Source organism: Citrus sinensis, chromosome 3, assembly GCF_022201045.2.
Source record: "Citrus sinensis cultivar Valencia sweet orange chromosome 3, DVS_A1.0, whole genome shotgun sequence".
NCBI classification, from domain to species: Eukaryota; Viridiplantae; Streptophyta; class Magnoliopsida; order Sapindales; family Rutaceae; genus Citrus; species Citrus sinensis.
Genome location: NC_068558.1, coordinates 1,856,701 through 1,871,530, shown reverse-complemented (window position 1 = coordinate 1,871,530; position 14,830 = coordinate 1,856,701). Strand labels below are relative to the sequence as shown.

Here is a 14,830-nt window from a genome sequence, read left to right as displayed (position 1 = left end):
TCCAAATTTTCATCCGCTTTCATTCACAATTAACTTATCCAGTTTTTAAGTTTTTTTTTAAAAATGTTATATGGAATATATTAATTTTTTTAAATTTAAATTTTTAGTATTAAAAGAGATAGGAAGAAAAAAAAAAACCATGGCAAAACCGTAGTTTTCTATGGTATTAGAATAGATAGGAAGAAGAAAAAAAAAAAAGCCATGTCAAAAGGGTAGTTTTTTTTTTTTTTTTGAAAGAAAAAGGGTAGTTTTCTATAGTTTTAGAATAGATAGGAAAAAGATTAAAAAAAAAAAACCATGGCAAAACCGTAGTTTACGCAAAGAAAGTGACCGGTTACGCGCCGCTAAGCATTTGCTATAAATTAGCGCATTCGGCGGACTCAGAGATACTAACGTGTCGCGCGCGCGAGAGAGAGAATGGGGAATCGTCGATTCGCACAGGTCTCGACAAGCGACGAAGACGAGGACGTACCGCCACCGTCTTCAAGAACACGCAAATCAGAAGAAAATAAAGAACAGCAATCATTGAGGCAAAGCAAGAGGAAGCGAATAAAGCTTCAAGAAGAAGAAGACTACGAAGAACCAGAAGAAGAAAGAAAGGCATCGAAGAGGGAGAGGAGAGATAAAGGAAAGGTCAGAGAAGCTGAGAAGCCACGGAACGACGGCGTTGAAGACGAAGAAGAAGAAGAGGAGGAGGAAGAGCAGCCCCAGGAGGACGCTAAACCGGTTGGTGAACTGGTTCGATTTTCCGGTAAAGGCAGAGGACGAAGGAGCCATTACGAGGCTTTTGAGTTCGACGGCAATAAATACGAACTCGTGAGTTTTTTTTAATTAATTTTTTAACTGAGTAGAAAAAAGTAAATTTGATTGGATTTGGCTTGCATTTCTGAATTTCATGGTTTTGCATTCTTTTTATAAATTTTAATTGGGGAGATTTATGGTCGTTTAACTTTAAAGGAATGTTTAATTTTGTTGTGATTGTTCTTCAGGAGGATCCTGTACTTTTAACTCCTGAGGATACAAATCAGAAGCCTTATGTGGCAATCATTAAGGTAATTCTCTTCTGAAACTATGATGGTTGTGTTACATTTAGTTGTCTGTTCTGCTTAATATAGATGGCTGTATTGTCAATGCATTGTTGGATGCAGCTAAGTCTTAGAAGTCTTCATGTGTCATATACAGTGGAGCCTGCGCCTCCCTTTGATTGCCCAAATTTTCTTTACATTGATTAATTTTTCTACTGTAAAACCAGCCACGTTTTTATGAATTTGTTTGCTTCTTTCTGTTTGGATGCTTAAATGTCTTTGGTATCACTTGTTTGAATAACGAAATTATTGATCTGTTGACAGGAAATTACTCAGTCCAAGGATGGGAGCATGATGGTTACTGGACAGTGGTTTTATCGCCCTGAAGAGGCTGACAGAAAAGGTGGTGGAAATTGGCTGTCCCGTGATACAAGGGAGCTTTTTTATAGCTTTCACCGGGATGAGGTTCCAGCAGAATCTGTGATGCATAAATGTGTTGTGCATTTTGTCCCCATTCACAAGCAGCTTCCAAATCGTAAACAACACCCTGGTTTTATTGTTCAAAAGGTTTATGACACTGTGGAGCGGAAACTCTGGAAGCTTACTGATAAAGACTACGAAGATAATAAGCAGCATGAGATTGATCTCCTAGTTCAGAAGACTCAAGCACGCTTAGGAGACCTTCCAGACATTGAGCCTGAAGAAACTGCTACTCGGGAGCAGGAAGATCAGTTAAAGGCTAAAAGAAGCCTGCGGAAGAAGAACATATCACCTCTTGATGTTTCAAGAGAGGAAGATTCCACAACCAGGTCAGATCAGTATGTTAAGGCTGAAACACCAGGAAGCTGTACTAGCAATGCCTCGGAATACTACAACATTTTATCAAAGTTTAAGGCATTGACTGGAGAAACCCATCGTGATAAATGGTTAGAGAGGCTCCTCCAAGGCCTTCAATACATATGCAATTCTGCTGACAGCATTCATGCAGATCAGAATGGGAAAGGTGGTTGCAAGGGGGTTGACCATGAAAGTGAGGATAAGTCAGTGGGAACTGAGAATGGATCTCGAGAAAAGGGTCAGAAGGTCTGATTTTACATGTTTTTATTTTTCTTAAAGTTTATCCAATTTGACGATTTATTTTTATTTACCTAGATGTTTTTAATTCTTTTCCTAAAATTTCTATCTATCCAATTTTTCGATTTATTTTCTTTGACCTAATTGATGTGAATGGAAAATGGGTATCATATGGGTGCTGATTCAGAGGGTTTTAACCTAATTGATTTGAATGGAAAATGGGTATCATATGGATGCTGATTCAGACGGTTTTAATATTCTGCCTTTTACAGAATGGGAAGTCTTTTATATGGCCAGATACTGCCATTGCAGCTGTTACAGCTCTTGAGAAGGCTTCACATGATACTCTTTCTTTGGATTTTCAGAAGTATAACCAAAAACTGCGGCAGCTTTTGTTTAATCTCAAGGTTAGAAGGTTTTCTTTTGGCTTGTTTACATAATTAAGTACAAGAAGACATGTATAGAGACCTAGACTTATTTGCAGCTTGAATGAATACAATCTATCATTACATTCCTGCTGCCTGTGGATACATGTCATTATAGGGGTGTTCAGAATCCAATCCGATCTGCTTAATTCGTCTGATCCGTAGAAATCCGATTCGTAAAAATCTGATCCGTGGATTGGTGGATTGGATTGGATTGAAAATTTGAAAATCCGCAGTTGGTAGATTGGATATGAATTTACTTTTGTAGATCCGTAAAAATCTGCTAATATACAAAAAATAAAAAATATTTATTTAATAAAAAAGTAAACGTGTAAATAGTGGCATTATACTTACTAATAAATAAATAAGTTAAAATATAGTTATATTAACACCGTATTGTATTTTATCCGATAATAATATAAAATAAAAACAATTAAATAAAAAAATATAACTTCCTAAGCAATTAATTTTCATGTACGGATTGAAATAAATGAGATCTTTTTCTTTTTGGTGTGTTATATTTTGAAACTTTGAATCTATTTTGTAACTTTATTTAAACAATTAATTTATTTAAATCTTATTTAATTTTGAATTTGATCAGTAGTAAAATCATTTTTATATTAATTTTTTTTATTTACTTAGTTTGTGGATAAGACATAATTAAAAATTTTTCTCCTACAAACCAATCCGCAAAATGGTGGATTGGGTCAAATCCGCATCCGATCCGCAGACTTTTGGATTGGATTGGATTAAAAATTTATAATTCCCAAAATCATGGATTGGATATGGATTGATATCCAATCTGTAAAATTTGATCCGGGAACACCCCTACATGTAGGGTTGGCAAATTAAGGACTTGGGTTGGACTTTTTCAAGCCCAAGCCCATTAGATAAGAATTGTAAGGGCTGGGCCTGGGCGGGATTGTTGTAAACTTGAAATGAGTTAATAATAATCAAGTTGTTATAATCAACAATGAATTAAGAAAAATAAATATTTCAAAATAAAATAAATAAAAGTTTAGAGATTTAATTTTTTAGTATTGGATTCTCTAATTCAAGCACACTTTTAACTAATTAACACTTAAAAGAGAGTTTCATATTATAATTTTAAATTTTTTGGTTCATTATTGATATATAAATTAGGAATTTAAGCTTATTTTTTTTATTGTTCCATTATTTTTATAATTTTAATTTATTATTCTAATTTATAATTTTTTTTTTTTTTTTTAAAATAGAGGGCTTGGGTCGGACCTGGGCTTTTTTGCCTAAGCTCTTGTCCAGGCCCTCATGTGCGAAGCCCGACCCGAGCTTTTTTGCTATCCCTACCTACATGTCAACCTTTTCTCAGTGGTCGGCTACAAGGCTGAGGGTTATGCAACTACATGGTTTCTTAATTAAATAAGATGATTGACTGTATTTTACTACCATTTTTTCCCCCTCAAAGAATGACTATACAATGAAGATAGGTTTTATTAACTGTGAATGTCTTTTAGATTTGCCTACTAAATACTATGAATGTCATTAGATGTAGTGATGGCAATGGTACCTGCAAACCCATCCAAACCCACCTACTGTGGATAAGTTTGCGGTTTGTAGGCGGGTTTCACATTAGAAGTTGAAACTCGCACTATGTTGCAGGTGAGTTTGGTATTAACTGAATATCTGATGGATACCGGCATGGATATCCGCCAAACCCGCAATTTTTTTATCTCAAATATTTTTCATGTAATTTTAATTGAAAAAATTATTAAATATATAAATATATAAATTAAATATATGTAAAGTATAAACATGTCACGTGTGGTGTGTACAAGTTGCAACTCATAACCTAACCTAAAAGAAATCCAAATTATTTCTTTTTCGCCTATGAGCAGCAGCTGCAAAACCTATCATTCCAAACTATTTCTCTTTCACCCGTGAGCAGCTGCCGCACACCCATTTACCTATCACTTGTGAGCAGCAGCCGCACACCCATTTCCCTTTCACCCGTGAGCCACAGCCACACACCCATGAGTTTTTCATGGCATTTGTGTTTTTTTTATGGATTTATATATTTCATATTTAAATTTAAGAATTTGTATTAAATTGATGTTGAAATTTTAATTTTCTATTTATATTGATTAAATTGAGAATTATGTTATGTGGAATTTTAGCTTATTAATATAAATTTACATATTGGACGTTTGTGATTTTAAATGTGAGAACTCGCAAAAAATCCACCGGATACCATTGCAGGTTTGGTAATTGTCACAACTTGCAGTGGGTGAGTTTTCTTAAAAAATTAAAAACCACAGCGGATGTAGGTACGGGTTTGGTAATAGCAAATCCGCTGCGGGTGGTACCCATTGTCATCCCTAAATTCATATGGGTGTTTAAGATACTATTTTGATTGTTTAATTTTTATTTTTTGTATTCTTGGCAGAGTACTGCACTGCTAGCCCGACGTCTTCTAAACGGGGAGTTAGAACCTTCTAAGATTCTGAACATGTCACCTAATGAGTTAAAGGTACTATATTGTCCTAGTTGGTAGTATATTTTTTATTTTTATTTGTTATTGTTTCTGCATTTACAATTAAAAGTTTTATCTACTAAGTAGAGACTTGTAACCTTCTAAGATACTTAATTTATCATCTTGTTAGTGAAAAGATACTATTTTGTAATAATTGGTAGTTGTGGATTTGTGTTTTTCCCTGCATTTGTGAGTAATTGCTTTTTCTCAATCTAGTTAGGAATCTGTAACTGATAATGATTTTGTTGATTGGTCTCCATTATACTTGTATTTTGACTAGTAATTGTTTTTCAGTAAGGAGGGAATATCGAGTAGATATTTGTTGTTGGCTCTTTATATTGTATGTATATTTGCCGGCCTTTTTTTTTCCCTCTTTTTTTATTTGAAACTTTTCAAATTATGATTTCACATATTATGTTAACGATTTCAACTGTAAGCGATGCATAAAATATTAAAATATCTGCTCAATCTTTTATTTTTTCACTGCTGAAAAATTGTTTAGCTATGTATGCAAGTGACTCCTTTAAGCCATTTTTCTGGCCATCCATGAGTTCAGTTGAAACTGGTTTTATGTTTCTTTTTTTTCTTTTTATATTCATATGTTAATAGGTGTAAGTCCTTATTTGTTTAGTTCTAAACTGGATTTCTTTTGTGGGTTCTAACCCTTATCTTTAGTTCAATGTGATATGCCGATAAGCCACTAGGATCATTAGTGCGGACATTTGGTATATGTTTTGTGTGGTTTTGTATGAGTGAGAATGGGAATATATCTCAACTGATTGTCTTACTTTTAGGAGGGTTTAACAGCAGAGGAGATGGCAAAGAAAGAGCCTGATGAGTCGGAGCAAATGCAGGTTGCTGTCTTTTACCTTGTATTGGTTCAAAATTTAGTTCAATTTATTTTTGCTGTGATATGTGCTCATATTTAGCTCATTGCTTGTAAAACAGATGACAGATGCTAGGTGCTCAAGGTGCAATGAGTGTAAAGTGGGCCTCAGGGACATCATCCAAGCAGGACACGGAGATCGATATCAGGTTTCTGCACTTTATAACTTACCTGCTGATAGTAATTCCTTTCTTCGCTGTATGAACAATATTTGATTGAGGTGCTATCATTCAGATTCTTTTGATAGAAGGTGCTGTCATTCAGATAACGCATGCCATCTTGAGAAAAGGGATTTTGATAATCTAATTCTAAGCCTTGAGTTTTATCTATGTTTTCATGATTTATGATTTAAATCTGTATGATTTTGTATGATTATAATAGTAATCTAAAGCATCTCTGCTTATGTATTATTTAGCTCTTCTTCTTCTTCTTCATTGGTTTTTGGCCATTAAAAAATAATTTGAATTTGTTTTTGGTCTGGTTTCAGTTGGAATGTATTGCCTGTGGTCATTCCTGGTATGCTTCCAGAGATGAAGCGTCCTCCCTAACAATTGATGGACCAGGTTCTGCGGCAAAAAGCGTAGGCATAGTACCTTTGGCCACTGCCAAGTTTGATAGCCTTGAGAAGAATTTGCTGAGCCCTCGTGAGTCTGAGAAATTAGCCAATGATGTCCTTAAGAAATCAAGCGAAGCATACATGCCTGTGTTGGAGGCCCAGAGATCATTCGGCAAGTCCAAAACCGAAGAGAATTCTGATGCCTCAAATGCAAAGAAAGCGGATGTACAGTCGTAATCCCTTAATAAATAGCGTCAATTTGGGGTCTATTTTCTTAGTTTTAGTTTAGTTCTCGGGGAATAGCTACCGCTGCACAGGTTGACTTTTAGGAGCTTATTTTGCTTAGCCTATTGTAATAATTTCTAGACTTGTTTTTTTTGCGTCAAGCTGGGATGTTTTTCGCCGAGTTATAACAACTAATCACCTTGTGCATATTTCAAATACACACTGACGAAACTGTTGATGAAATAGGAGGATTGCAACAATCATCGTCGTCGTCACTAATCAGGTTGATTACCTTATCCAGGACGTGATGACTTTGTTAAATATTTGTCTTGACAATAGAGTAATTTTTTATGTCGTGAGTGACTGAGTGGTGATTTATGGGACAAATTAGATCAGTCCGCCTACAAAAAATAACCAACATTTATCGATCTTTTTTTTTTTTACCAATTCCAACTTTTTTGGACCTATTTTACCCTTCTCTTGAGTACTCATCCCAGCTAAAGAAACACTTGTATGATTGTATCCAACTTAAAAAACACTTATACCACTAGTTTCTTGCCCAATTTCGTTTTTTTTTTAAAAAAAAAACGTTTCAGAAATTCTGAGTTTGTCTTCTCCCGCAACCGACGTTCTGTGAGCTTCTCCCTCAACATTTATCATTTATTTAAAAAAAAACGTTTCAGAAATTCTGAGTTTGTCTTCTCCCGCAACCGACGTTCTGTGAGCTTCTCCCTCAACATTTATCATTTATTTCGTTTAGAGTTTATGATTTATTTTCTTTTTCATTTTAATGGCAGCCAACTGGAATCATTAGTTTAATGGGCGGGATTTGGGATTTATTATTTATTGTGATGTGAAATTTGATTTTATAATGTCGATTTATTAGATTAGTTTTTGTAGTGGATTTAAAGGTTACGGGTCTGTGCAACAGAAAACACTGAAAACTTTTGGCACACCGCATGTTTGCTAAAATGACTAATTGAATTATTTATCCTTTTCGTTGTGATTTTTATATTGTATTGTGGAACAAGGCACAAGATGCGCAGCAAATTTGCCGGATTCCACCAATTTTATTGCACAAAAAAATTAAAAAACAAGTCCAGCAAAATGTGCAGCCAAGAGCACGATAGCTTTACGCGCTTGCATCCAGGGGACGCAAGGCGATGCCAAGGGCGACCCAAGTCTGTAAGGCACCGCCCCTCTTGTCTGGGGCAATTTTTTCTTTTTCCTCTTTATTATTTACTTTCAATTATAGATTATATATATATTTTTTATTTATTACAATTATTTGTATGCAGTACTTGTTATTTGCCGATTAAAATATATTTACAATTATGTTGTCGATGAAAAAGTGTAAAATAGCACGAAAATATTGGTCAGTGAAAAATGTTGGTTATTTTTGTGAGTGGACCGGTTTATATGGATGTTTCGCAAATTTCCTAAAAACAAGAATTTAAAATTAATTTCAGCTTAAAGTACGAATCAGAGGCTGGAGATTCCGTGGGTCAGAACTGACCGACCGCCTCAATTTCGCTACCTCCCGCCAGCCTAAACCAATCACATGATTCTTTATTTACCGTCTCCTCCTCCGTTTCCTCCATCACATTCATAGGGAATGCCACCCGTTCCTATTTTACATGATTACCCCTTTTTTGGTTTCCTCCTCCATCCGGTAATCGAGATAAAGATGCTCAAAATCTCATTTCAATTGTGTTCAAATTTTTTTTTTTTTTTGAAGTCTGTTATACAGATATTAATGACATTATATCAGACATTACAATTAATATTTACAATCATACTATATAACTGGGACCACCATCATACATTGACACACTGAAGTATATGCCCAGATATTTTAAACCCTCTCTAATATTCGAGGAGTGCCTGCTCCACTCACATTTCGTAAGGGAGAGACTGTCTCCACTCAATTAATTGATAATTGAAGAAGAACTGAAACTAATATGCTCTTATGGAGGCTTGAACCCTTGCACTCAACATTGTAAGTGCAAGGCTTCTCCCATTGGACCAAAGGCTCATTGGTAATTGTGTTCAAATTCAATACACACCATACGCATTAGTGGTGTAAATTACCATTCTTAGTATTAAAGAAAAAAAAAAAAAAAAGGAAATCTTGTCAACAAATTCTACAAACACACAAGGAAATTGCCCCCAGAAGAAGATCTGGGGAGTTCAGTTTTTAGTAATTGGATTAGGGCGGGATCTGCAATTACTGCATTAATATCCGCGTTAATTTGTTTTAATTATGGGGACCAGCTAAATTAATTGTAAGATTGCAGTCCCGCTATTCCCAACACTACTAATGTACAATAATAATTATGTGCATTGATTTGGACACCCACTTTTACCAGTCAAACGAACCTTCCCCTCAAGCCCATTGACGATATTATCCCTGCCTAAAAAATCGTAAAATATATTCTCAAAGGGTTTTTCTGTCATTTCTTACAGGTAACAGCCCAATCATACCTTGGCTGCCCGTATCAATCGATAAACATTAAAGTGCAACCAAAATATAAAGAAAAAGCTTTTACTATAAAAATAAATAAACGCACACAACGTAGCAGCATATGATGAGTTGAACAAGATGAATTTTTTACTAGACATGAACAGAAACTCATCAGTTCTCTGTCTCTTTTTTGCAACTCATCTTCGTGTGAGCAAGAGAGACAAGAGTGCTGTTTCTTCACTTCACAGTTCTCTCACTCACCCCCTCACTCAATTTCTTTTAACCTCAGGCATGCATTCTCTCTCTAAAGCTTCCTTCGCCTTTTTGTGCTTATTAGGCATTTTGCCGCTTTATTGCTATTGGTCCAAGCCTGGCAAATTTGTTTGCTTATGCTTTTTCACTGTACCTGTGTTGATTCTTTTGGCATGTTAAGTGCGCACTTTGTTCTTTTTTTAACATGACTCCGGTTGTGTCCCTAATAGATGTCGATTTATTGTCCCATTGATACTTTAAGTTTAAGAGAGGCTGGAGATTATGATGATTGGATCACTTGCTGTTTGTTGGGTTTGTCTTTGAGCTTACTTCTTTGAGATCTAGCGGGGTTATGACTATTTTCTCAAGCATTTTTTTCCCTTTATTTTTTCTTCTTTTGTTTAGCTTAGAATGCAAGTGAAACTAAAGTTATTTTCTTTTTCTTTTTTTCTTTAAATTATTTTTTGTAGCCTTTATATCTGTCACTTTATCATAGGATTCTTTGTTTGTTCAAGAGTTTCAGTTTTATGAGATCACACTTATTTTGAAGTTTTGTGATCTCAAAGTTTGGATTAACTTATGCGGCGCCTGCTTTTTCAAACAATAATGGTATTTGGTAAAGTTAAGGTCTCTGAACCAGTGCTATACTAGAGTACTACAATTGGTTAGGCTTTGAATTTTATAATTTCTCTTGTAGCTGCCGTGAGCCACATATTATTTGTTAGGCTCCTGCATGTCAAGATCCGATTTTTACCTCCATATGAAGATTTGTTGTTAACGGAGTTCCCGTATGTTATAGGCTGTGGGAAGTTTTGGTTGGTATAAAATATTTGGTAGTGTATTGTTCCTCATTCTGCATTTTCTCTGCTGACGTATTTGATAGCATAAAATCAAAATTTCAGGACAAATCTTCGGCTGTTACGTTTGTTTTTGCATTACTAGTTAGTGAACTGAAGTTTTTGGCACTGTTCCTTTTATTTTTTATCACTTCTGCTTTTCTATATGATATTTATGTCTGCTGAATTCCATTTTAATAGCTATTCATTTTCTTGTTTACTTCAGAACTGTGGATCTAGCTATGGCACTAGAGATGGAGATGGATTGCGACAAAATCAGCACAATGGGTCTGAGTCCTAACACTGTTCTTCTGCCTCCTCGACATTGTTCGAATATTGAAAAGAGGAAAACAAAAGGAAAACACATCCGTAAAGATGAGCTGCTGAGGGTAAGGGAAGGCTTCACAGAGATTAGCTTCCGTTGTTACCGTAGTTCCTCTTGTAAAAGTACTCCAGCTGGACCTGTTGGACTGGAGGGTAACATAGAGCTGAAGCGAGGTTCAATATATCAAACATCCAACGAGGTGAGGAAGATGAAGAAAATGGGAGCTATTGAGGGAAGGAAAAAAATCGAATTTCCTTGCAGTAATGATACCTCTCTTCCCTTCAGAGTTCTTGATTCTTTATGTAGTTCAGATGAGGAAAGCTCTGGGAAGAGAAACTCAGTGTTGTCTGTAAACTCAACCTCAAATATGTTGTCTGTTTGCAAGCCTTTTATAGAATTGTGCCCAGCAGGTGACTTCATTGAATTCGGTCTGAAGTTGGATGCAAGACAAAAACAATCTGCTGAAACTCCAAGGAGAGATACAGTTGAGGATTTGAATTTCAGATGTGGTGAGGTTGTTGGTCCTCTGGATGATGGTAACAACCTCCTTGAAATAGACACAATTTTGACATTTCAGAAGTCTCATTCTGCGAAAGTGGAGATGGCCTATCCACCGTCTCCATCAGAATGTGATCATTCCTCCAGAGCTAGCTCTAAGACTCGTTTTAACCCTATCAGAAAGATGTTTGATCCATTGATGAAGTCCAAGTCTGTACGAAGCCCTTCGTGTCATGCAGTGCAACATAATCAAGTCAAAAAAATTGGGACAGAAAATGTGAGAAGGGAAAGGGCGTTTAGGAAATCTTTGTTGCATGATTTTTCTAATACAGCTCAGAATTCAGAATTCAATTCTCAGATTGTTGAGAAAGATAAGCATCGTTCAGCTGTGGCACATTCACCAGTCCACCTACATGGCCTTCTCAAGTTGGAACACAAGCAAGGGGTACCCTTTTTTGAGTTCTCTTTGAGTTCCCCAGAAGATGTTATTGTGGCTAGGACATGGAAAGCTGATAATGCTTTTAATTGGGTATATACCTTCCACTCCTTCGATGGTAGAAAAAGAAGCAACGTCAGTGGGTGGGGATCAAATGATCGCAACAGAGAGTGCTCAATGGTGGGACAGATGCAGGTTTCCTGCCATATATGCTCAGAATTAAGAGATGGTGGGGTTTTTGACAACTCTATGGTTACAGAGTTTGTGTTGTATGATATAGCACATGCAAGTCAAAGTGTCTCTGCTCAAGAACTTCTGAAGTGTTCGTCTGATGCTACACCTCCTAAGGATACCAATCAAGGCATTGTTGAGGGAAGTAATGAGTCTGATTCGGTGAAGTCCAAAGAGCAAGCAAAAATTGGTTTTTCTAATAAATCAAATCCATTCCCATGGGCATCAGGTGATTTGCCTCCAAACCTTGAAATTGCAGCCATTGTCATTCAAGTGCCATTTGAGAAAAGAGAGAGCTTGAAATACAAGGGGCATAGAGTTAGTGATAAAATGCATTCGAATCTACTCAACCTCTCTATGGTTGAGCAGAGGCGAAAAGACCGACTTGAAATCAAATGTTCGGAAAAGGTAAAGGTAGTAATTCCAACTGGTAACCATGGTTTACCAAGTCCTGGAAGCCGGGGCCCTTCTTCATTACTTGATCGATGGAGGTTGGGTGGAGGCTGTGATTGTGGTGGCTGGGATATGGCCTGCCCTCTTACTGTTTTTAGCGATACTAATATTCATGATGCTGAAGATAGACCACTCCTGGACAATCAGCAGCCTTTTGAACTCTTCGTTCAGGTAAGCTTTTGCTTTGATGCCTCTGTGGATTGGATAAAAGAAAGATACAGTAAAAATTTCATATTATTTAGAGTAAAAGAAAAAGAATTAGTATTTGTATATAGAAAGATTCCAAACATGAAATCTTGTAGTGAAGAAGATCATTGAATGTTAAAATCAATGTTTTACCTGCACCTAGTGCATCGGATGGTGTGGAATTTATATGGCCTTTATGCTACTGTTTTGAGATAAACAATATTATCGTCCAAATGTGTATATTATGAGCACAGCATATACTAAAAGTACTCTTGGATTTCCATGGAAATCAGTTCATTGTATTCTGGTCCTCTAGCATTTAATCTCCACCAGTTAACTTATATGATATTTCCATTTATTTCGTATATGCTCATCTTAGAGTAGTCTTGAACAATTTTAGATAGCATTTTGGTGTCTATCCAGAAGTAGGCAGTTGGGAAGCATTCTTTATAAAATCAGCCTCTCAGGAGTTTTTTGTTTTGATTTATATGCAGGGTGCTAAAGAGAGCACACCAGCTTTAACTATGATGTTCCTTGAGGAGGGGCTATATGCAGTTGATTTTCATGCTCAGTTATCCACTTTACAAGCATTTTCCATTTGTGTTGGGATATTGCATGGTTCAGAAGCTTCTATTGCTGCTGCTCAGGAAAGAAGTACGAAATTGCCACATTGCAATTCACTGAAAGTGCTTATCGAGGATGAAGTGAAATTCTTGATTGAAGCAGTCACTGAGGAGGAGAAGAAGAAATTCTCAAAAAGGGCTGAAGACATCCCACAGACTTACATGATTAACCCTCCTTTCTCTCCGATTGCAAGGGTATAGAGTCCCTACACCTGGAAGGTTTAATTGGGTTAAAAGCTAATATGGTTTCTCTGGAGAGTTCCTCTACAGGTTTCCTCATGATGAGGACTGAAAGGAAAGAGAGGAAGTAGGCATTAACTGAGTTTTGACATAGACCCGACAAAATGCTCATTGAAGCTAAATGGCTTCATTGAACACTTCCCAAATGGGGCTTGGTGATAAAATTTGCCGATTCATGCCCAAAGCTGAGGGGGCTTCTACCTTGACCCGGCAAAATCCTTTCATGTATAATCGCTTTTGTCCATCTGCATTATAGTTAAAGAGTTTAGAACAGAAACAAAATACTGTCCATATTGTTACCTTATAGGGAGGGGAAATCAATTGTTGAACATAATAGTAACTTTGGTATACATTTTGTATGTATTATATCAAGGACATGGTGCTGAAGAGAAGTAGCTTCTACACCCTACAGAATGGTGTTTGAATGTTCTCATTGCTTTATTGGAGCCAAGAAGTTCATACATTGTTAGCAAAACAGCCATTTTCCTTTTTTTCTTTCCCTTTTTGGGTGATGAAATAATGAATAATGTGGCCCTGTGTTATTTCGTTATTTCTCTGTCCTTGACCTTTGTCTCATTATTGTAGTCGTGCCCTCGCTTCAATTATTGTGTGCATCATCAGAAATTCTACGGATTTTGCTGCATCTATTTTTTGGAAATGCACGGAAATCCATGATAAAAAAAATCAATTTACGCCGTTGCCGGGGATCGAACCCGGGTCACCCGCGTGACAGGCGGGAATACTCACCACTATACTACAACGACTTCTTGTTATTCGGTATTTTGATTTTTTTTAAAAACATAAAAATTGGAAAAAAAGTCTGCCGTCATTCAATATATGGGGGGCATTATCGGTAGCTAATAATAATAATTACTGCTTGTGCTCGAGGAGTTGACAATGACCTCGAGATGCACTAACTTGTCCGCCAATAATGAAAAGCACATGCACGATCAAATCATGATTTATCAGATAAACAATGATAATATTATTAAAAACTGTAATGGTGCGTTTACAAAAACAAAATTATAATGGACTGAAATGAGAATATAAAACGTGAATTAAAATAAATTATTTATTTAAGTTGTAAGAATTAAAATTAGAATAAGGTAGATTGACATAATGTGTTTCTTTTGTTTTAAAATTAAAATTTAAATGAGTTACATTGTAATAAATTATTAAAAAAAATTTGTTATAATTATAATTTTATATTTTAATTATTGTGATTATTTATTCAAAAATTATTCATAATAATAATTATTGTTAATAATATATTAATTAATTGTAAAAAAATTTATCGTTAATAATAATGGCAATAATAAATTCAAAATATGTTAATTAGTATATTAATTTATTATAATTTATTAATTAATCACTTAATTATAAAATTAATTAATTATAATAATTTTTTTCAATTGAAGACAAAATAGCCATTTTCCTTTTTTTGAGGTCAAAATAGTCAATCTTGAGAAAGAGAGATTGATTTTTGGCCCCCTAGGATTAGTCTCCCATTTTCCATTCTCAAATTTAGGTGGACTCTAAAATTTCAATTCCAATTCCGGATTCTAATTCCCAAAGTAAACACACTA

At 35.6% G+C, this 14,830-nt stretch overlaps 2 protein-coding genes, 1 long non-coding RNA gene and 1 other non-coding gene across 11 annotated transcripts; 2 read left to right on the top strand and 2 right to left on the bottom strand.

The window, feature by feature from the left end:
• The first annotated feature begins 347 nt into the window (after nt 1–347).
• Nucleotides 348–6,918, top strand: LOC102610276 (uncharacterized). The gene is made up of 8 exons (XM_025098713.2): nt 348–816; nt 990–1,052; nt 1,350–2,108; nt 2,372–2,506; nt 4,947–5,030; nt 5,828–5,887; nt 5,982–6,068; nt 6,407–6,918. Exons 1-8 carry the CDS (start codon nt 418–420, stop codon nt 6,710–6,712), a joined length of 1,893 nt encoding a protein of 630 aa, XP_024954481.2. The 5' UTR covers nt 348–417; the 3' UTR covers nt 6,713–6,918.
• Nucleotides 6,919–7,965: 1,047 nt separating this feature from the next.
• LOC127900966 (uncharacterized) lies at nt 7,966–10,615 on the bottom strand. Its single transcript, XR_008052882.1, has 2 exons — nt 10,474–10,615; nt 7,966–9,448 (listed from the first exon to the last, which is right to left on the bottom strand). It is a non-coding gene; the product is annotated as an uncharacterized LOC127900966 (long non-coding RNA).
• On the top strand, nt 9,553–13,794 carry LOC112498353 (uncharacterized). 8 transcript variants are annotated; one of them, XM_025099302.2, is made up of 4 exons: nt 9,553–9,728; nt 9,967–10,043; nt 10,479–12,366; nt 12,876–13,794. In XM_025099302.2, exons 3-4 carry the CDS (start codon nt 10,495–10,497, stop codon nt 13,203–13,205), a joined length of 2,202 nt encoding a protein of 733 aa, XP_024955070.2. In that variant the 5' UTR covers nt 9,553–9,728; nt 9,967–10,043; nt 10,479–10,494; the 3' UTR covers nt 13,206–13,794. The 8 variants fall into 8 exon arrangements, with proteins under 8 accessions (XP_024955070.2, XP_024955073.2, XP_024955072.2 ...); XM_025099305.2 differs by lacking the exon at nt 9,967–10,043 and having other exon boundaries at nt 9,553–9,765; XM_025099304.2 differs by lacking the exon at nt 9,967–10,043 and having other exon boundaries at nt 9,554–9,728.
• A 142-nt stretch (nt 13,795–13,936) lies between these two features.
• On the bottom strand, nt 13,937–14,008 carry TRNAD-GUC (transfer RNA aspartic acid (anticodon GUC)). Its single transcript has one exon. It is a non-coding gene; the product is annotated as a tRNA-Asp (tRNA).
• Between the last annotated feature and the right edge of the window lie 822 nt (nt 14,009–14,830).

Excerpts from the sequence above, each read along its gene's own strand:
- LOC102610276 (XM_025098713.2), top strand. The coding sequence starts at position 418 with ATGGGGAATCGTCGATTCGCACAGGTCTCGACAAGCGACGAAGACGAG. Across the intron at positions 817-989 it reads ACGGCAATAAATACGAACTC|GAGGATCCTGTACTTTTAAC; the intron begins GTGAGTTTTTTT and ends ATTGTTCTTCAG. Across the intron at positions 5,888-5,981 it reads ATGAGTCGGAGCAAATGCAG|ATGACAGATGCTAGGTGCTC; the intron begins GTTGCTGTCTTT and ends CTTGTAAAACAG.
- LOC112498353 (XM_025099302.2), top strand. The coding sequence starts at position 10,495 with ATGGCACTAGAGATGGAGATGGATTGCGACAAAATCAGCACAATGGGT. Across the intron at positions 12,367-12,875 it reads CTTTTGAACTCTTCGTTCAG|GGTGCTAAAGAGAGCACACC; the intron begins GTAAGCTTTTGC and ends ATTTATATGCAG.